Here is a 22,902-nt window from a genome sequence, read left to right as displayed (position 1 = left end):
ACTGTGTTTCCTGACGTGAGAATCCTGCCAAACTGAATGCTCTGTTCTCTAGTTAGGTAGATGCGTGTGACTCAACGCCATTTGTAGACTGATGAGTTCTTGGTGTGTGAGTCTGTTTTGAAGAGTACCGGCAAGAGGGAGATTCCCATTATTAAAACAACTCAGGATCTAGTCTTTGGACTAGATATTTAATATTTAATATTGCATTAAATTTCAATCAGTGTTTTCATATGTCGTGAATCCTGCAGACTCGCCTGTTGTTGTTTCGCCTGTTCCGCCTGTTGTTGACATGTGACATTCCCTCTTTCCTCTGAAAACTTACTGTAGACTTACTCAGCTCTTCATAGAAAATCCAGGCACTGAAGGTAAGAAACATACCTGCTCACAGTAGATACTGTAGGTGAGCAAGAGCAAGGACACAGGAGGATGCCCCGTCATTATTAATTCTACTAATTATTCTGTTGATAGTTCCGTGTTGCCTATTAGTTATAAAATCTGTCTTCAATAGATGAAGCAAACCCTTCAGATACCCAAATGAGAAAGGAGAAGTAGTGTGGTGGCTGAGTGCTGTCTCTGTCGATTATATTGGAGGTATATCAGAAAAGAGTCCCCTAATGTGAGAGAAACGGTGAATAGGTTGTGTCCACCGACACTGACCCTGGGGGCAAAAATGGTTTTTGTTTGTTTGTTTGTTTGTTTTTCTTTCCACAGGAGATGGCCGGGTTTCTTTGATGAGAGTTAGAAGAGAGAGTATAATTTCTCTGCTCTGCTCTTGAAGTAATTCACTAAGAAAAGAAACTTCACCATCAGGGGTCTGAGAATCCGGTGTAGGTAATTTCTTATCTCACTTAATTTAATCTTGAATAGAAAATAAAGGGTCTGTGATGAAAAAGCCTTTCAATTCTCTTCTGTCTCACAGAATGGAGAACACCCCTCTCACTCATGTACTGAAACAACACATCTATTACTGGGAGACTTGTTGGGGAAGGGGAAGCCTTACTTGATCATTGCCTAAACTCACCCCTAAAATATCTGAGGTCTGGCCGACAAGGCATGCAGTGAATACAGTGGGATCCCAAAGGTTGGTTCCACATTTTTCTTGCCAACTGAAAAGAAAATGGAAACCTTGTATTTCTAACTTGAACAGTGTCTTTAGGTTACATGCTACAAGACCGTTAGGCTTGCAAACATTATGCTAAGCAAAGCAACCCAGACACAAAAGGACACGTCCCTTAGGATTTGACGGATGGTTCAATGTCTAAAAAGGAGGCAAAATCAGAGAGACTGAAAGTAGAGTAGAGGATACCAGGGACTAGGTGGGAAGAGTAGAGGGGGAGTCATTGTTCAATGTGCACAGAGTTTCTGTTTGCAGTAGTAAACGGCTTGGCAAGAGTGGTCACAGTTGGACAAGATTGTGAACCCAATTAGTGCCTCTGAATTGTATACTTCAAACGATTACAGTGACCGTTTCACACCCTAAATATGTTTTTGCCACAATAAAAACATTTTAGGGCTTTTGATCAGGAGGCGGAAGTGTCTCCCGAGGGCCAGAGGCAGCCTTCCAGAAGGGGTACCTAAGTCTGTCTCTGGATAATGATGGCAGAGCCCAGGCAGTGTCCGGTACCCAGCAAGGGCTGCATAGGTATTAGCTGCTGCTGAAATCATCATCTGCCCTGCTCCTTCTATGCACAAGTTGTGTCTCTGCGATCCCATGGACAAACCCGTGCGCCTGTCAGCCTTCTGACTGCCCTTTCCCTGAAGTTTCCCCTGTCTTCCCCCTCCATTCTGCCGGTTCTGGTATGCTGTTACCTCAAATGTGCAATGCATGATGTCAGTGATGGTAGTTTTTAGTTTTCCATTTTTCAGTGTATCCATTTGATTTGGAAATTCTAGTGTCCTGGGGCGCCTGGGTGGCTCAGTGGGTTAAGCCTCTGCCTTCGGCTCAGGTCATGATCTCAGGGTCCTGGGATCGAGCCCCGCATCAGGCTCTCTGCTCAGCAGGGAGCCTGCTTCCTCCTCTCTCTCTCTCTGCCCGTCTCTCTGCCTACTTGTAATCTCTGTCAAGTAAATAAATAAAATCTTAAAAAAAAAATAAATTCTAGTGTCCTGATAAAACCTCACGTTTGTCATCCATATTCTTGAACATATTAATCATAATTATTTCACAGTCCGTGTCCGATAAGTATACTATTGGGGTATTCTGGGGGTGTTTATCTCTTCCTCTTTCTCTTCATCTGGTTTTTGATGAGCCTGGTGGTTTAATTAAGTGCCAGGCATTGTTTACGGAAAAGCTGAGTGCTCCTGGAGGATGTGTCTCCCTCCGTAGAAGTTTTACCTTCTCCCTGGCAGACACCCAGGGTAGGGGCCATGACATCAGTCCAGCCAGGGGCTGAGCTCCAAGGGTGCTCCGGGCTTTTTATAAAGTTTGCACCACCTCAGGTTCCCCCTGCCCCGGATGGTAGGTAGCCCTTCAGGGGTCCCCACTGACAGTCTGGGGTGTTTTCTGGGGGCCCTCTTTCCGGTGAGTTCTGCAGGCACGCCTCTTTTTACTTCCCTACACCCTGGGACTGCTGAGATATCTGTTGAGGCTTTGAACAGCTGCCTGTTCAACTTCCTAGTCTCAGGTCCTATGCAGCTTAGGTATGGAGGAATGCCTCCAGGGAGAAAAGCACCCAGTACAGGTCTCAGGTCTGTCTGCCTTTCTTCTTCCTAAGGCCTCGACTTCTCAAATACTGACTGCTTTGTAAGTCGGACTCTTGAGTTTTGTTCCCTAGCCCCATGAGTTTTCTGAGGAGCTGCTGTCTTCTCTCACTTGGTGGGTTCTTTGTCTATAGAATGATGCCCTGTCATTCAGGGCACTGTGGCCTTCAGCACTTCCCTGAGGGGAGAAAAGTAGCACAGGATTGCTGCATTCCCCTGCAGAGATTCTCTGTTTTCCAGATTTCCTCTACCTGGATGTGCTGGGCAGAGAAGAAGCTCTCTGATGCCTTCAAGCAATGTTGGCTATCTTCCCCCCCTTTATCCAGACTTTTGTTTTTCTCTGTGAGATAATAGGACTGAAACGGGCTCTTTCATCACGACCATAGGTGGAAGTGGAAATGACCCCTCCATGAATTTTACGTCTGTTGTTTTTTTTTTTTTTTTTTTTTTTTTTGTCTAAAATAAATACACAAATCCTGCTCTGAAATATGTTCCAAAAGAATATTAATTTCAGGAGCTTGTCCTACCAGGTATTAGTAGAATGCTGAGGTCTGAAACACACATTTTGACAAAGCAACAGCTACAAAATCATCAAGGAAAAATGTGTGACCTAACAATTTTTTTCTGCAATCAAATCTGTCATTCAAGTATAAAAGCAATAGGCAAAAAATTGGAAGCACGTGCTAAGTCAGGGACATTTATTCTAAGGACTCTGCTTTAATGAATTTGGTATCGTACGAACTCAGTCAATAACGATAGAAAACCTGAGGCAAATAGACCGCTATTGAGAGCCAAATGTTCATAAGACTAACAAATCAAGTGAAAGAGCTGTAAATAAAGCTAACATTTTTAAGGCAAACATAGAGGCATGGAAAGAGAGAGAAGGGTATTCTAACCGGATCTTTGATCATAGCTAGACATTAGTAAAGAATGTCCAAAGGACAGATTAGGAACATTGCAAAGAGCTGTACTTAGAAAAAATACCGACAAGAATGTTGGTTTGCGGGGATGATAGCGGAGACTCGCTTCTTTCTGCTTCTGCCCTCTAAATTCAAATGAATTCCTTGGAAATATTTCAACAAATTATCACAAAAAGAGTGTAACCGGTGGAAAGGAAAATGTGTTCTACCTAAGGACCTAAGGATTTGAATATCTATGCCATGGTGAATTCCCTGACCTTTGTCTTCTTTCTTTAAAAGATCGTATTTATTCATTTGAGACAGAGAGATACAGAGAGAGAGACAGAGAAAGAGAGAGAGGGAGAGAGAGAGAGAACATGCACAAGGGGAGAGGTAGAAGGAGAGGGAGAAGCAGACACCCCACTGAGCTGGGAGCCCAAGGCAGGGCTCCATCCCAGGACCCAGAGATCATGACCCAAGCCCAAAACAGATACTTAACCACGTGAGCCACCCCTGTGCCCCTACCACTGTCTAGAATTAAATCGAGTTTCAGTGATGGGCATCAAAGAAACACCAATACTCCTAGAAAAACACAGGAAGAGAGGAGAAAGAAATAAAGTACACAGACACAGAAAAAAAAAAAACAAACCCAAAAAACAAAAAACAGAAAACAAAGCCAACAAAGAAAAAACAAAAACAAAAACCAGGGTCTGCTTTCAATGGGTGAACATCAGGAAAAATGGAAGCTCAACTGTGACATAAAGGAGAGATGGACACACAAGAGAAGTACCAAGGGAACTACCTGCAGCATTTGCAAGAGCTAGGCCTGGCCTGCGGGGCAGGTGCATCCACTCTGCCCCTCCAAATAAGGAAACAGCAGGATCCACCTTCCCAAAGCAGCCACTATAGCTGATTCTCAGAGGCCTGACCCACCTGTGCACTTCTCAAGACCACCACAGTTTTTCCTCACCACCTGCTCAGGTGACTCCAGTAGGCTTCATGTCTCCTAGGTGTCCCTTCAATGGCAGAAGGGGATCCAAGGCCAGCGTCTCTCTCTACTCCAGCCAACAGAAAGGTTCCAACTGTATATGGTGGCTCACGTCATTCCGCCCAGCAAAACATCCTGGCCAGGCGCCTGCAGTTCCTCCACTCATTGGCAGAAAGCAACCGGGCCTGGCATTCGTACCAGAAGGCGATCTAGTTTTGGGGTGCCTCCACACTCCACCCAGTGGTGGAGAAATACCCAGGCCTGCAGCTCCTAGCCCTCCACCAGCAGCAGCAGGTGTCATGGTAGATGACCCCCTCCCTTGGGTGTACTGGTAGATATAGAATAGGAAGGCCAGTGGTACTGGGTGACTGAAACACAGGCCAGGCGAGAATGTTCTGTATCCTTTAGGCCCTGAATCCCACACCCCCACCTAATGACATCCCACGGCCCATGGAAGCATTTTCTGCTACCACGGGCATGTCTGGCAGTCACCCATCAGAAAATCAGGTGGACTCAGAACAATGTGGCTCAGGAATGCTTTGCAAAAGCTCATGAAATGAAGTGACAGTGGAACTGCATCCCCCCCAAAGTAGGCCAGAACAGGCAGGCCGATCCTTAAAACAGGGCAACTTACTATGAAAGGATCAGGAGTCTTTTCATAGACTATCCAAACTGTGCAGGTCAGGATAAAAAATTGTTCTTCAGACGTAGAGCCAGGGAAGTCAAAACTTAAATGAGAAAAGGCAAACCCCGACAACAACAGAGATGAATCCGATGTTAGGACTCGCTTGCAAAGATTTTAAAGTAGCCAATATAAAATTTCTTGAAGGAGTAATTATGGATTACTATGAAATTAAAAAAAAAAAGATAGCAAACCTCTGCCAAGTTACAGAAATAATATGAAACATGCCAAATGGAAATTAAATATTTAAAAATATCATAAAGAAAATAAAAAACTGCTGGCTGGGATCCACTGTAGACTGTAGATGACAGAAGATGAAATCAGTGAACTTGAGGACAGGTTAGACTATGCTGTTGTTCAGGAATGAAAATGTTGTTAAGGAAAACGGTACAACAAGCAAACAAACACGGACCGAGTTTGGGAGCTGTGGGATGAAAGCCAATGGGCTAACATTTTAATCATCTGAGTTCCAGAAAGAACGAACAGTCGAAGCAATATAGATCCAATTCAGATATGACACAGCAGCTAGAGTGATCAGACAGGGAAGACAGCCTTTTTGTCCGACATCTTAATGAGGCTGCAGGGGTGGACGCTCGTCTCCCAGCTCCGCTATGCCGCCCAAGGATGACAAGAAGAAGAAGGATGCCGGAAAATCGGCCAAAAAAGACAAAGACCCAGTGAACAAATCTGGGGGCAAGGCCAAAAAGAAGAAGCGGTCCAAAGGCAAAGTTCGGGACAAGCTGAATAATTTGGTCTTGTTTGACAAAGCGACATATGACAAACTCTGTAAAGAAGTTCCCAACTATAAGCTTATAACTCCAGCTGCTGTCTCTGAGAGACTGAAGATTCAAGCTTCCCTGGCCAGGGCAGCCCTTCAGGAGCTCCTTAGTAAAGGACTTATTAAACTGGTTTCAAAGCACAGAGCTCAAGTAATTTACACCAGAAACACCAAGGGTGGAGATGGCCCAGCTGCTGGTGAAGATGCATGAACAAGATCCACCAACTGTACATTTTGGAAAATAAAATTTTATTTAAAAAAAAGACAGGGAAGATAAACAACTATGATAAATATGTTCAGATTTCTAATGGGATAAGTAGACAACATGCAATAATAGATAGGTAATGGAGGTAGATAGGTGGAAACTGTGAAAGAGAATAAAAAGGGAATGCCAGAATTCATGCTATGGCAATAGCTGTGAAAAATGGGGTCTTTGATGGGGTCCTCAGGAGTTGTGACCTGCCCAAGTAGAGAATCAGTGACCTTGAAGAATGGCCAACAAGGACTTCCCAAAGTGATCCGCAAATAGAAGAAAAACAAAAACCAACCAACCAACCAAACAAACAAACAAAAAAACATGAAAAAATGCAGAGTAGAACATCCAAAAACTGTGGAACAATTTCAAAATACATGACGTAGACATAATTGAAATGCCAGAAGTGGAAGTAAGGGGAAAAGGAGCAGAAAAGCTATTTGGAAAATGATGACTGTGAAATTTCCAAATTACTGATAGGCACTGAATCAGATACCCAGAAAGCTCACAGGACAGCAAGCTACCTCGTGGCCTATAAATGTGAATAAAAGAAAAGATAAATAAGAAATCTGGAAGAAAGCCAGACCAAGACACACACGCACACACGCACACGCACACGCACATGCATACGCACACACCAAGAACACCAAGAACGAAACCCATAGAGGAACAAGAGGCAAATTACAGTGAAGTCGTGTGAGTGACCATGCAAGCAAAAGAGAATTAGGGGACATATTTCGTGTGCCAAAGGAAAAAATAATTCACCAACCTAGCATCCTTATATACCTGGTTAAAACTATTTGGTAAAGAAGCGTCCATAAAGACTTCTTCTCTCAGACAAAGAAAAATGAAGGGAACTGTCACCATTAGACCTATCCTGCAAAAAATGGAAAGATTTTACTCAGGAAGAAGAGAAATGATGAAGGTCAGAAATTTGGATTTACATAAGAAAGGGAGTGCCTCAGGGAAGAAACACATGAAGGTAAACAAAGTTAATTTTCCTTAATAGGTTGAAAAGTAACCTGTTAATTTATGTTATTTTTTTTTTAAATTTACTTATTTGAGAGAGAAGAGAGAGAGAGAGGGAGAGACAGAGTTCGTGAGAGAGAGCAGGAACAGTGAGGAGAGGGAGAAGCAGACTCCCCACTGAGCAGGGAGTCAGATGCAAGGAGATGCGATGCAATGTGGGACTGGACCCCAGGACTCCGGGATCATGACCTGAGCCAAAGGCAGATGCTTAACCAAGTGAGCCACCCAGGCACCCAAAAGTAACTTGTTTAAATAATAAAATTTATCTTATTCTTGATAAATGCCAAATAAATGTTTCAATAATGAGAGTCACAACGTAGCCAGTGAGTATAGCACAGGAGTAAGTGAAAAGAATGGCAGTCATGGAAAAATGGGCAGAAACAGTGTAAGTTACCTGCTCGGTTTGTCAAGAGTGTCATTTGAAGGTGCCCTTACATTAGTTTGAAGTGAAATGCACCCTCCAAGGAAATATCTAAAATGTTTTTAAGCACCTATAATTGGTACACTAAGAAGTGAACGAAAAAACTGCCTTTATGTAAAATGCTCAATTAAAACCAGAGAAAGCAGGAAAGTAAGCCTCTTGTAATGAATAGAAAATAGCTACACGCATGGTTGATATCAGTGCAAGTATTTCAGAATCCACTTTAAATGGGAATGGTCTCTAAATAGCAATCAAAAGTCGCAGTGAATTTTACAACTGCAGCAGTATGTATTGTCCGCAAGCCCCTACTTTCAGTACAGTGATTCCGATAGGCTTAAGTAAAGGGATGGAGAAAGACAGACCGTGCTAACAGTAAGCTAAAGAACTTCGGAGTGTTGATAAAAATTTTAAACTGTCAGGGGCATAAAACTCACAGAAATCGACAGAACTGTCACAGCCACAGGAAGCCTAAGAAGATACTAAGAGTACTAAAGATGAGGTTGTACCCTGCATGGGATCTTGGAGCACAAAAACAACATTAGAGAAAAGCTGAGAGAGTCCGAATAAAGTATAGTCTTCGGTTAATGATAGCATCTCAGTATCAGTTTGTTACAATGTGCCACATTACCATAAAATGATAATAATAGAGGAGATGTGATTGTGGGGGTATATGAGAACTGTCTTACTCTCTTCCTGGTAATTCTGTAAGCCTCAAACTGTTTCAAAATGTAAGCTTTACTTTCAAAAACCACATTGCTACTATGTTGCAGGAGTTGCAGTTATCTCCAGGCTGGCCGGATAGTCAGTTGTTTTTTTTGTTTTGTTTTTTTAAGTATATTCAACCCTACTCCTGCAACAAGGCTGTGGGCCAGCAGCATCTGAACAACTGACATGTGGATGGATGAATTTAAAGAGCTCTACGACCATCACAGCCCCCTGCCCCTGTGGAGCCCTTTGGGGATGTAACAGAGAGGAGGCAGCTCCATGCAAAACTCCGGTGGAAGGGTTTCAGGTGTTCTTGGAGAACGTGTACCCAGAATCGCACGGGCCTGACCACAAGCCTACCTCCTTTGGGATGTTCTGGAACAAACGACTGAAAAGGTTACTGCTTTGACTCTTACCCTCCCAGTGAAAACCAAATCATGGGACACGGGGTTCTTTTGTACCTGTCATGGAATGCGTCAGCAGCAGTTTTTCAAGTACATGTCCCAGAATGAAGTACGCTGTTGCACCCACCAGCCACAGCCTGCATAGCGGTGGACGCAGGAACAGGTGTTCTCAACCTGCATGTCTGCGAGGAAACTGCCACAGAGAATCAGAAGTTCATCTTGCGGGGGATGGCTCTTTATTTCACGTACACTCCAATAAATGCATTCAGGCTGAGAGGAAGGTATCACCCTTACGGGACTGCATGGATAGGCAACATCAGAAAGGGCTTTTCAAGGGACACATGAAATAAAGTGTCACTGAACCAAGGCCCCCATGGAAGGAGCGGGAAGGCCCCCGGACTCTGTGCCCAACAGAAATGTAGCTGAGTATAGTGACAGACCCACCCGAAGCCTGGCTGCTCCTCTTTTATAAGGAAGTCATTTTGCAGTCTGTGAAAGTGATGTTGGATTTAATAAGCTTCATACTGATTTTGAAAACTTCAAAATTGCTCCCAAGTACCCTATTTTCAAAGGGTAGTGATAAAGTATTAACTCTTGGTATTCAGAGAATTAAAACCTTTCTGTATTTTTCTTTTTCTATTTTTTTTTTTTAAGATTTCATTCATGTACTTAAGAGAGAGAGAGAGAGCAAGGCATAAAAGAGCAGGAACAGATGGCAGAGGGGAAGAGAGAGAGAGAAGCAGACTCCCCACTGAGCAGGGAGCCTGACACAGGACTCAACCCCAGGATCCCGATATCATGACCTTAACCAAAGGCAGACACTTAACTGACTGAACCACCCAGGTGCTCCAGTACTTTTCTGTCAAGACAAAAAAAAGTCAGTCTGGTCCAGTGTCATCCAAAGCCATTGTTTTCTTGTTGATGCTGTGTTTCAATGCTGTCTACGTGGTGTTTTAAAGTCCTCTGCTGTTATTGTTGACTTATCAATTATTTCTTTTGTGTTTGTCATTAATCGTTTTACGTATTTGGGTGCTCCCATGTTGGGTGCATGAATATTTACAGTTGTTAGGTCTCCTTGTTGTTTTGTCTCCTTTATTTTGATAAGGTAACCTTCTTCATCTCTTGTTAGCATCTTTGGTTTAAAATCTAGTTTGTCTGATGTAAGTATGGCTACTCCCGCTTTCTTTTGTTGTCCGTTAATGTGATAGATGGTTCTCTATGCCCCCACTTTCTTTTTCGTGGGGGGACTTGTAATGTACACTGATGAATTAATATTCATATAAATAGTGATAAGATTACCATTATTAAATTAGTTAACACATCCTAACCAATTTCAAGTGTACAATACACTGTTATTAAGTATAGATTCCCAGAACTTATTCATCTTATAACTGAACATTTGTGACCTTGGGCAATATTTTTTAGTTAAGAAAAAAGAACTGACGATTCTAGATTTTATATCTCAAATACCGTCCTTCATGTATCAAGGGGAATAAGGGCATACTCAAAAGAAGGAAATGGACAATAATTTTTCATTTGCAGATATACCCTCATACAATGTCTTGATGTTCTCTTACCTACACTCATCCCCTACGAAAAGAGCTAAAGAATAACTGCAGAATGCTTGGTGCTTCAGAAAATAAAAAGCAAATGTGTTGGATAAAAAGAGGGGTAAATAAAAACTTTCCTTTTTTGCAGGAGCTTGTTAAATCATGTGTGATGGATGAAGCAAAAATTAGAACATCTGTTTTGATGCTCAGAGCATGTAAGGGAAATATTTGAGACCAATATTTAGAATATTTAGAATTTCCAAGTTAGAAGGGTGAGTGGACCTAAATGGAAGTGTAACTTTATGCAATGTTATAAAACATCAGTGCCTATAGACAGTGGTTACACATGTACAATACTTAGAGCAACCACTAAAAAAAGATACAAACTGGTATACTCAAAAACATTCTGAAGGAATCAAAATGGATCTCTCAAACATTCTGGTAGCCCAAGGGGAGCAAAAAATGAAACTTAAGGAGAAAAAGAACAACAAAATTCAAATATTGGAATGTTAGAATGAAGCCATTATGTATGGATATTTACTTTAACTATCAACTGTCTAGTACACCAGTGAAAGAGATGGGCAGCACTGATGTAAGAAAAATACCCCCGGACGCCTGTGTGGCTCAGTCAGTTAAGCGTCTGCCTTCAGCTCAGGTCACAATCCCAGGGTCCTGGTATCAAGTGCAGCGTTGGGTTCCTTGCTCAAGGGGGAGCCTGCTTCTTGTGCGCATGCTCTCTCTGACAAATAAATTAAAAAAATCTTAGTAAAAAAGAAAGAAAAGTGAACCAAACATATTCAGTCTACAGGAAATGCATTTCAAACACAACTACACAGGTAGGTTAAAGGTAAGTTGATGGACAAATATGTCATGCTAATGCTAATTATTTAACAGGAGCAGCTCTATCAGTATTAGAGAATGTATTCTTCAAAGCCATAATTACTACACTCAGGAATTGAGTGTAGCAAGAAATTGTAACAAGCCTAAACATGTACGTAGTCAGATGCAAACCACTAAATACATGAAACAAAAACCTGATAGGGCTGAATGGAGTGATAGACAACTCCACAATTATAGTTGGGAACTTCAACACTCTACTGTCAGGGATCGATAACACTTTTTTTCTCATTGGATTACAAAGCAAACTCAACTGCATGCTGTATTCCCAAAACAGATCTATATCAAATGATTTGTAAATGTTGAAGGGTCAACATATAAAAGGACAAACTGTACCAAGCACTGTCATTTATATTACTGTACAAGATATTCACTGCCACACTCTGAAGTGACTTTCCTTAGTGAAAGTGTTCTACATCCCTGATGAACTCATGCATGTCCACATGATTTAGCCTGGTCTATGGCACATCTAATCCATAGAGAATGTCTTTTTGTTTGCATGTGGGATGATATATTTATTTATTTATTTTTTTAACAGACAGTGTTTTATTATTTTCAGGGGTACAGTACAGTGATTGAAGAATTCCATACATCACCTGATGCTCATCAGGACAAGTGCACTCCTTAATCCCCATCATGTATTTAACCCATCCCCCCACCCCCTTCCTCTCTGGTAATGATTGGTTTGTTCTCTATAATTAAGAGATTGGGGCACCTGTGTGGCTCAGTCAGTTAAGTGTCTGCCTCTTGATTTTGGCTCAGGTCATGATCTCAGGGTCGTGAGATCCAGCCCTGTGTCAGGCTCCACTCTGAGTATGGAGCCTGCTTAAGATTCTTTCCAAAATTTGGATGGAACCAGAAAAGACCCCAACTTGCCAAGGAAATATTGAAAAAGAAAAACAAAGCTGGAGGCATCACATTGCCTGATTTCAAGCTATATTACAAAGCTGTGATCACCAAGACAGCATGGTGCTGGCACAAAAACAGACACATGGACCAGTGAAACAGAATAGAGAGCCCAGGTATGGACCCTCAATTCTATGGTCAACTAATCTTTGACAAAGCAGGAAGAAATATCCAGTGGAAAAACAGTTTCTTCAATAAATGGTGTTGGGAAAATTGGACAGCTATATACAGAAGAATGAAACTCAACCATTCTCTTATACCATACACAAAGATAAACTCGAAATGGATGAAAGACCTCAATGTGAGAGAGGATTTCATCAAAATCCTAGAGGAGAACATAGGCAGTAACCTCTTCCACATCAGCCACAGCAATTTCTGTCAAGACACATCTCCAAAGGCAAGCAAAACAAAAGCAAAAATGAATTTTGGGGACTTCATCAAGACCAAAAGCTTCTGCACAGTCAAAGGGAACAGTCAACAAAACAAAGAGACAACCCATGGAATGGAAGAAGATATTTGCAAATGCCACTACAAACAAAAAGCTGATACCCAAGATCTCTGAAGAACTCCTCAAACTCAACACCCAAAAAACAGATAATCAAGTCACAAAATGGACAGAAGACATGAACAGATACTTCCCCAAAGAAGACATACAAATGGCTAACGGACACATGAAAAAATGTTCATCATCTTTAGCCATCAGGGAAATTTAAATAAAAAACCACATTGAGATACCACCTTACACCAGTTAGAATGGCAAAGATTGACAAGGGAAGAAACAAGAAATATTGGAGAAGATATGGAGAAAGGGGAACCTCTATGCATTTTCAAAATGCCCAGATCACACATAATAAGAGAAATGTGTATTTTAATTACAGTATGATACCATCTATTTTCTACCATATTGCCAAATATACGATCATTTGAAACACACCTTTTCGTGAGGCTGTCGGAAAAGGGAAATGTGACTGGGTTGTTAGTATCCATCTAAATTGATATAGCTTGTAGAGAAGGCAATTAAGTAATATCTGTCAAAATTATGTGTTCATTTACCCTTTGATCCAGAAGTCTTACTTCAATGAATTTATGTATTGGATTCATTTGGGTGTGCGTGGAAAGAAGTTATATATAAGCTTATTCAATGCAGCATTGTCTGTAATAACATTAGAATGATTGGTAAATCAGTGCCAATCAGTAGCAGACTTGCTAAAAAAAAAAGAGAGAGAGAGAATACATCCATGTATAAGGACACCATGCAGCTATTTTTTTTTTTTAAGTAGAATGTTATTTAGCTGAAGAGCTAAGTGTACCATCTGAAACTGTATTGCATGAATCCAGTCCTGGTTCTTCCTACTTTCAGTCATATTAACACTGGGCAAATTACTTAAATTCTATGTGCTTTAGTTTCCTCAACAAGAAATGAGGACATGTACTTCACTTGGTATGATGACGGTTAAATTAATAAAGCACTCTCTAATTTTTGTTCTTATTAGGATCACACAGAAATATCTCCAAGATACAATAAAAATGAAAAAAAAATGCAGGTCCCAAAAGCTGTTTGGTATTGAACCATTTGTGTAAAAAGGGGACTGGTTAAAATACATGTAAATGTTTATATATACACATATATACACATATGTAACTCTGCAAGGAAGGATATATAAGAATCTGGTGGAAAAGAGTGTTTGTCTTTGGGGAAGGGAAGTGGATGTTTCCACAGTTGAGGTGAGAGGCATACTGTTAACTGACTGTTTTGAAACTTTTGAATTTTATACTATGAAAGTATGTATCACATAGTCAATTATTTCTTTTTGTTAAAGGCAAGAACAGAAAATAAAAAGCAATAACACACACTTAGCGACTATGCAATCTGAATCTGTGAACTTCTCTACCACAGAGGTACAGCTGTATAATGTGTCAACTGAAAACGTACAGTTTCTCATTAAAAACTCAGGGAAAAGTTTTTCTCCCCTTTCTTCCACAATCTCTCATTTGACCAGCCAGTGTGTTTTGTAGTTGCAGTTTAATGTTGTGAAGATCTTCAGAGGTGTCTGGCAATCCTGCCCCATACCTGGCCCTGTCAATCCTGATCCTTCCTATGTTCCCACTCAGGCTCCACAGGAAGCCGAAATGCAGTAGCAGTCACTTGGGCAGGAGAGGGAGTATAGGTGTGTGGGTGGGTGAATGGACAGTAGAGAACACTTCCCAATGAATCCAGGAGCTGGTAGGACTGGATCATAGGAGAGCTGAGGCTCCAGGTTCCCAGAACATGCTGCATTGTCTCATGGGACATCACTTACAAAACATAAATTTAGAGAAAAGGTTAGGAATTTTGAGAATCAACATTAATCTATAAGACCAAGCACCCATTTTCAGCATGGGCCCTGTGGACCAACTATACTGATTGCAGGTCCTTAAAGCCAGCCCTGCTACCATGTCTTACCTATGTGCTACTAGTTAACTTCAATGGGGCTTCAGTTTCTTCACCAGTAGAATGGAGAGTAAAGAAAAATAAAAACCATCATAGATTTCTTTTTAAGGCTTCACCAGGATTTTCTTTTTTTTTAATTTTTTATTTTTTATAAACATATACTTTTATCCCCAGGAGTACAGGTCTGTGAATCGCAAGGTTTACACACTTCACAGCACTCGCCAAAGCACATACCCTCCCCAATGTCCATAACCCCACCCTCCTTCTCCCAACCCCCCTCCCTCCAGCAACCCTCAGTTTGTTTTGTGAGATTAAGTGTCACTTATGGTTTGTCTCCCTCCCAATCCCATCTTGTTTCATTGATAGTTCTCCTACCCACTTAAGCCCCCATGTTGCATCACCACTTCCTCATATCAGGGAGATCATATGGTAGTTGTCTTTCTCCACTTGACTTATTTCGCTAAGCATGATACGCTCTAGTTCCATCCATGTTGTCGCAAATGGCAAGATTTCATTTCTTTTGATGGCTGTATAGTATTCCATTGTGTATATATACCACATCTTCTTTATCCATTCATCTGTTGATGGACATCTAGGTTCTTTCCATAGTTTGGCTATTGTGGACATTGCTGCTATAAACATTCGGGTGCATGTGCCTCTTTGGATCACTACATTTGTATCTTTAGGGTAAATACCCAGTAGTGCAATTGCTCGGTCATAGGGCAGTTCTAATTTCAACATTTTGAGGACCCTCCATGCTGTTTTCCAGAGTGGTTGCACCACTTTGCATTCCCACCAACAGTGTAGGAGGGTTCCCCTTTCTCCGCATCCTTGCCAGTATCTGTCATTTCCTGACTTGTTGATGTTAGCCATTCTGACTGGTGTGAGGTGATATCTCATTGCGGTTTTGATTTGTATTTCCCTGATGCCGAGTGATATGGAGCACTTTTTCATGTGTCTGTTGGCCATCTGGATGTCTTCTTTGCAGAAATGTCTGTTCATGTCCTCTGCCCATTTCTTGATTGGATTGTTTGTTCTTTGGGTGTTGAGTTTGCTAAGTTCTTTATAGATTTTGGACACTAGTCCTTTATCTGATATGTCGTTTGCAAATATCTTCTCCCATTCTGTCAGTTGTCTTTTGATTTTGTTAACTGTTTCCTTTGCTGTGAAAAAGCTTTTGATCTTGATGAAATCCCAATAGTTCATTTTTGCCCTTGCTTCCCTTGCCTTTGGCGATGTTCCTAGGAAGATGTTGCTGCAGCTGAGGTCGAAGAGGTTGCTGCCTGTGTTCTCCTCAAGGATTTTGATGGATTCCTTTCTCACATTGAGGTCCTTCATCCATTTTGAGTCTATTTTCGTGTGTGGTGTAAGGAAATGGTCCAATTTCATTTTTCTGCATGTGGCTGTCCAATTTTCCCAACACCATTTATTGAAGAGGCTGTCTTTTTGCCATTGGACATTCTTTCCTGCTTTGTCGAAGATGAGTTGACCATAGAATTGAGGGTCTATTTCTGGACTCTCCATTCTGTTCCATTGATCTATGTGTCTGTTTTTGTGCCAGTACCGTGCTGTGTTGATTTTGACAGCTTTGTAATAGAGCTTGAAGTCCAGAATTGTGAGGCCACCAACGTTGGCTTTCTTTTTCAATATCCCTTTGGCTATTCGAGGTCTTTTCTGGTTCCATATAAATTTTAGAATTAGTTGTTCCATTTCTTTGAAAAAGATGGATGGTACTTTGATAGGAATTGCATTAAATGTGTAGATTTCTTTAGGTAGCTTAGACATTTTCACAATATTTATTCTTCCAATCCAGGAGCATGGAACATTTTTCCATTTCTTTGTGTCTTCCTCAATTTCTTTCATGAGTACTTTATAGTTTTCTGAGTATAGATTCTGTGCCTCTTTGGTTAGGTTTATTCCTAGGTATCTTATGCTTTTGGATGCAATTGTCAATGGGATTGACTCCTTAATTTCTCTTTCTTCTGTCTTGTTGTTGGTGTAGAGAAATGCAACTGATTTCTGTGCATTGATTTTATATCCTGACACTTTACTGAATTCCTGTACAAGTTCTAGCAGTTTTGGAGTGGAGTCTTTTGAATTTTCCACATATAATATCATATCATCTGTGAAGAGTGATAATTTGACTTCTTCTTTGCCGGTTTGGATGCCTTTAATTTCCTTTTGTTGTCTGATTGCTGAGGCTAGGACTTCTAGTACTATGTTGAATAGCAGTGGTGATAATGGACATCCCTGCCGTGTTCCTGACCTTAGCGGAAAAGCTTTCAGTTTTTCTCCATTGAGAATGATATTTGCGGTGGGATTTTCATAGATGGCTTTGATGATATTGAGGTATGTGCGCTCTCAACCTACACTTTGAATAGTTTTGACAGGATGGGATGCTGTACTTTGTCAAATGCTTTTTCAGCATCTCTTGAGAGTATCATATGGTTCTTGTTCTTTCTTTTATTGATGTGTTGTATCACATTGACTGATTTGCGGATGTTGAACCAACCTTGCAGCCTTGGAATAAATCCCACTTGGTCGTGGTGAATAATCCTTTTAATGTACTGTTGAATCCTATTGGCTAGTATTTTGGTGAGAATTTTCGCATCTGTGTTCATCAAGGATATTGGTCTATAGCTCTCTTTTTTGATGGGATCCTTGTCTGATTTTGGGATCAAGGTGATGCTGGCCTCATAAAATGAGTTTGGAAATTTTCCTTCCATTTCTATATTTTGGAACAGTTTCAGGATAATAGGAATTAGTTCTTTAAATGTTTGGTAGCATTCCCCCGGGAAGCCGTCTGGCCCTGGGATTTTGTTTGTTTGAGGATTTTAATTTTTTTTACTTTGTAGCTTTTATTTATTTATTTTTTCAATTTACTTATTTTCAGAAAAACAGTATTCATTATTTTTTTCACCACACCCAGTGTCTTTTTCAATCTCCTTACTGGTTATGGGTCTGTTCAGGCTTTCTATTTCTTCCTGGTTCAGTTTTGGTAGTTTATATGTTTCTAGGAATGCATCCATTTCTTCCAGATTGTCAAATTTGTTGGTGTAGTGTTGCTCAGAGTATGTTCTTATAATAGTTTGTATTTCTTTGGTGTTAGTTGTGATCTCTCCTCTTTCATTCATGATTTTATTTATTTGGGTCATTTCTCTTTTCTTTTTGATAAGTCTGGCCAGGGGTTTATCAATTTTATTAATTCTTTCAAAGAACCAGCTCCTAGTTTCGTTGATTTGCTCTATTGTTTTTTTGGTTTCTATTTCATTGATTTCTGCTCTGATCTTTATGATTTCTCTTCTCCTGCTGGGCTTAGTGTTTCTTTCTTGTTCTTTCTCCAGCTCATTTAGGTGTAGGATTAGGTTGTGTACCTGAGACCTTTCTTGTTTCTTGAGAAAGGCTTGTACCGCTATATATTTTCCTCTCAGGACTGCCTTTGTTGTGTCACACAGATTTTGAACCGTATTTTCATTATCATTTGTTTCCATGATATTTTTCAATTCTTCTTTAATTTCCCGGTTGACCCATTCATTCTTTAGAAGGATGCTGTTTAGTCTCCATGTATTTGGGTTCTTTCCAACTTCCTCTTGTGGTTGAGTTCTAGCTTCAGAGCATTGTGGTCTGAAAATATGCAGGGAGGGAATGATCCCAATTTTTTGATACCGGTTGAGGCCTGATTTAGGACCGAGTATGTGATCTATTCTTGAGAATGTTCCATGTGCACTAGAGAAGAAATGTGTATTCTGTTGCTTTGGAATGGAATGTTCTGAATATATCTGTGATGTCCATCTGGTCCAGTGTGTCATTTACGGCCTTTATTTCCTTGTTGATCTTTTGCTTGGATGATCTGTCCATTTCAGTGAGGGGAGTGTTAAAGTCCCCTACTATTATTGTATTATTGTGATGTGTTTCTTTGATTTTGTTATTAATTGGTTTATATAGTTGGCTGCTCCCACGTTGGGGGCATAGATATTTAAAATTGTTAAATCTTCTTGTTGGACAGACCCTTTGAGTATGATATAGTGTCCTTCCTCATCTCTTATTATAGTCTTTGGCTTAAAATCTAATTGATCTGATATAAGGATTGCCACTCCTGCTTTCTTCTGATGTCTATTAGCATGGTAAATTCTTTACCACCCCCTCACTAAATCTGGAGGTGTTTTCAGGCATAAAATAGTTTCTTGGAGGCAACATATAGATGGGTTTTGTTTTTTTATCCATTCTGATACCCTGTGTCTTTTGATTGGGGTGTTTAGTCCATTAACATTCAGGGTAACTATTGAGAGATATGAATTTAGTGCCATTGTATTGCCTGTAAGGTGACTGTTACAGTATATGGTCTCTGTTCCTTTCTTATCTACCACTTATAGGCTCTCTCTTTGCTTAGAGGACCCCTTTCAATATTTCCTGTAGAGCTGGTTTGGTGTTTGCAAATTCTTTCAGTTTCTGTTTGTCCTGGAAGCTTTTAATCTCTCCCTCTATTTTCAATGAGAGCCTAGCTAGATATAGTATTCTTGGTTGCATGTTTTTCTCATTTAGTGCTTTGAAAATATCATGCCAGCTCTTTCTGGCCTGCCAGATCTCTGTGGATAAGTCAGCTGCCAATCTAATATTTTTAGCATTATGTTACAGACTTCTTTTTCTGGGCTGCTTTCAGGATTTTCTCTTTGTCACTAAGACTTGTAAATTTTACTATTAGGTGACGGGGTGTGGGCCTATTCTTATTGATTTTGAGGGGCGTTCTCTGAACTTCCTGAATTTTGATGCTTGTGCCCTTTGCCATATTGGGGAAACTCTCTCCAATAATTCTCTCCTATATACCTTCTGCTCCCCTCTCTCTTTCTTCTTTCTGGAATCCCAATTATTCTAATGTTGTTTTGTCTTATGGTGTCATTTATCTCTCTAATTCTCCCCTCGTGGTCCAGTAGCTGTTTGTCTGTCTTTTGCTCAGCTTCTTTATTCTCTGTCATTTGGTCTTCCTTATTGCTAATTCTTTCTTCTGACTCATTTATCCTAGCAGTGAGAGCCTCCATTTTTTATTGCACCTCATTAATAGCTTTTTTTGATTTCAGCTTGGTTAAATTTTATTTCTTTTATTTCTCCAGAAAGGGCTTTTATATCTCCTGAGAGGGTTTCTCTAATATCTTCCATGCCTTTTTCGGGCCCAGCTAGAACCTTGAGAATTGTCATTCTGAACTCTAGTTCTGACATATTACCAATGTCTGTTTTGATTAGGTCCCTAGCCTTCGGTACTGCCTCTTGTTCTTATTTAGTGGTGAATTTTTCCGCCTTGTCATTTTGTCCAGATAAGAGTATATGAAGGAGCTAGTAAAATATAAAAGGGTGGCAACAACCCCAGGAAAATAAGCTTTAACCAAGTCAGAAGAGATCCCAAATCGTGAGGGGGGAGAAACGGGATAAAAAGAGGTTCAAAAAGAAAGAACAAAAGAAAAAAAAAGAATTAAAAAAAGAAAATTAAGAAAGAAAAGTATAAAAATGAAAAAATATATATGTTAGATAAACTAGTTAAAAAAAGTTAAAAAAGAAAAGGGTAAAAGGTAAAAAAATATCATAGCAGAAGAAGAGAAAAAAAATGAAAAAGAAAAAATTAAATTAACTGCAAGACTAAAAAATCACAGGGAGAAATCTATGAGTTCCGTGCTTTGCTTTCTCCTCCTCTGGAATTGTGCTGCTCTCCTTGGTATTGAAACCGCACTCCTTGGTAGGTGAACTTGGTCTTGGCTGGATTTCTTGTTGATCTTCTGGAGCTAGGGGCCTGGTGTAGTGATTCTCAAGTGTCTTTGCCCCAGGCGGAATTGCACCGCCCTTACCAGGGGCCGGGCTGAGTAATCCACTCGGGTTTGCTTTCAGGAGCTTTTGTTCCCTGAGCACTTTCCGTAGAGTTCCGGAGGACGGGAATACAAATGGCAGCTTCCTGGTGTCCGGCCTGGAGGAGTCGAGAGCCCGGGGCCCCACTCCTCTGTGTGCCCTCAGAGAACAGAGCCCAATAACTCCTCTCTGCGTGACCTCTGGCCGCGCTCCGAGCTCACCGAGCCTGACGCTGGTTCAAGGTAATGCCGAGCTGCGAGCTTACTGTCGGCTCTCTTGTAGCTGGCTTTCCCGTTCCAATACCCGCAAGCTCTGCGACACTCAGACACCTCCGATCCTTCTGTGACCCTGTGGGACCTGAGGCCACGCTGACCCCGCGTGGGCTTCGCCCCGGTTTAGCCTCTGGAGCAATGTCCCTTGCGGAACAGACTTTTAAAAGTCCTGATTTTGTGCTCCGTTGCTCATCTGCTTGCTGGGAGCCGGCCCCTCCCCCCAGGGTCTATCTTCCAGACGCTTTGGATTTACTTCTCCGCCAGTCTTACCTTTCAAAAAGTGGTTTTTTTTCTGTTTCTAGAATTGCTGTTCTTCTCTTTAATCTGCTGATGGATTTGCAGGTGTTTGCAATCTTTAGATATGCTATCTAGCTGATCTCTTGCTAGCTGAAGTAGTCTCAGCCTACTACTTCTTCGCCATCATGACTCCTCCCCTTCCCCCGGGATTTTCTATGTTAAGTATTAAGCATAGTACCTGGAACACTGTAATAAATCATTACAAGTTGATTATAATTATTAAATTATTAATGAGATTATAATTCATATTACATTATCAATAAACAATGAATTAATAATACACTGGAATTTTAAATCGTTAAATGCTTTATTAAAATAGTTAATGAACACAAGCAAACATCACAATAGAAATATGAACCACAACAGATTAAACAGGGGTATTCCTCCTACAGTTTTGAATAAAGTAATGTGTCCTGGTCCATCGCAAATACAAGGTGAGGCTTTCTTTAAGTAGTAGGCTGTAAGTTGGTGGGAAGGTTTTGTGCCTCTCTTCTCGGTACTGTCTTCATTACACAAGGCCTACATTGTACATTAAAAAAACTACACCTTTTGGAGTGTCATTTTCATGCTTCCATGGAGCACCAGTGCCCACAGGTTTAGGCATCTCCCATGTCACTGGCCCTGAAAACAATCCTCCTTATTTCTTCTTGTCCTTCTACCCTCATGGGTTTGGGTGACTCTTCTTTTCACTTACCAAAGTGCCACCATCCCTGTACTTACTTTTTTTGTTGGAGTTATTGCAGGGTGTGTTACATTTCCCCTTCCCATTAATAGGGTGATCAGCTGGGGTAGTAGCTGCAGGGGAATGTGGGGGATCAACACAGGAGACATTAGGGCACGTTTGTAGCTGATGGGATGAATCATATATGGTGAAAGATAATAATTCAGTGTTACCTTGTTCCATCTAACGTGCCTGTTCTCCAAATGTTGACCTTTGAGAAAACAGTGTTGGGAGAAAAAATCCAGTATGGGCCTTGAGTGTTCATTTGAGTTTGTGCTGAGTATGCCAAAAATTCAAAGCCCTAACCACTATTTCCCCCTAGAAGATTTCTCAGGGTTCTGTTTGTATTGAACAAATTGAGAGATGAGATAACACCTCCCCAAAGAACAGATTTGCTTCTGCTCACTATAAAGGCAGTACATCTCTGAAACTCCAGGTTCTTTTCTAATATTACAACCCTCTGCATGTGTAGGCATCCATGTAAGTCTACTTGGTGCCCCAGGGGACTTAGGGCACATGTAGAACCAGAGCAAGGACAGTGCTTTTGCTATTGCTTTTGCTGTGAGTAATATAGTCCTTTGTCTCTCATCCAGGAGTCTTCCATCTTCTGTCAGCCTCCATCAATCTGTGACAAATTAACTTAAACTCTGCAAATATGGTCTTCCAGGCTCTGCATGACCTGGCCCTGCCTGCCTTTCCAGGTTTTTGTGCTGCTTTCCCCCAAATCTCTCTGTTCTTGAGTCATATGGAAGAGAAAAGTAGTGCCTGGCATCTTATACTTACAAGGAAATCTCAGTGCTGCTGATAACTCGGTCTGCCATTTATGGCTGAGCCATGTTGTTCTCTTGTTGAATATAAACAACTCAATCACCCAAAGAAAACTCAAATCCTATAATAGTTTCTTTCTAGTATGATCTTCCTGAAACATATACACTATTCCCCATGTATTGTATTTCTTCACTGCAATGAGTAACCAATGCACTTTTTTAAACTATCTGTGCATTCCTGTTTCTCTTTGTTTGGAAGGTGTTGACATATACAATATCAGCTGTTCTTTCAGTATATCCAGCATGCCAATTTCTTTCTTGCCACAGGGATTTTGCACATACTCTTCTCTATACCTAGAACACTGTTCTC

General features: G+C 40.8%; 1 protein-coding gene and 1 pseudogene across 1 annotated transcript; both read left to right on the top strand.

Moving 5' to 3' along the window:
* Window positions 1-5,822: 5,822 nt before the first annotated feature.
* Window positions 5,823-6,303, top strand: LOC131821379 (small ribosomal subunit protein eS25-like). The gene has a single exon (XM_059157444.1). It carries the CDS (start codon window positions 5,881-5,883, stop codon window positions 6,256-6,258), a length of 378 nt encoding a protein of 125 aa, XP_059013427.1. The 5' UTR covers window positions 5,823-5,880; the 3' UTR covers window positions 6,259-6,303.
* Window positions 6,304-6,922: 619 nt separating this feature from the next.
* LOC131820946 (polypeptide N-acetylgalactosaminyltransferase 12-like) lies at window positions 6,923-9,209 on the top strand (annotated as a pseudogene).
* Window positions 9,210-22,902: the final 13,693 nt, after the last annotated feature.

This window comes from Mustela lutreola, chromosome X (assembly GCF_030435805.1).
Source record: "Mustela lutreola isolate mMusLut2 chromosome X, mMusLut2.pri, whole genome shotgun sequence".
Classification (NCBI taxonomy): Eukaryota; Metazoa; Chordata; class Mammalia; order Carnivora; family Mustelidae; genus Mustela; species Mustela lutreola.
The sequence above is the reverse complement of the archived record's forward strand: the minus strand, read 5'-3'. Positions and strand labels throughout refer to the sequence as shown.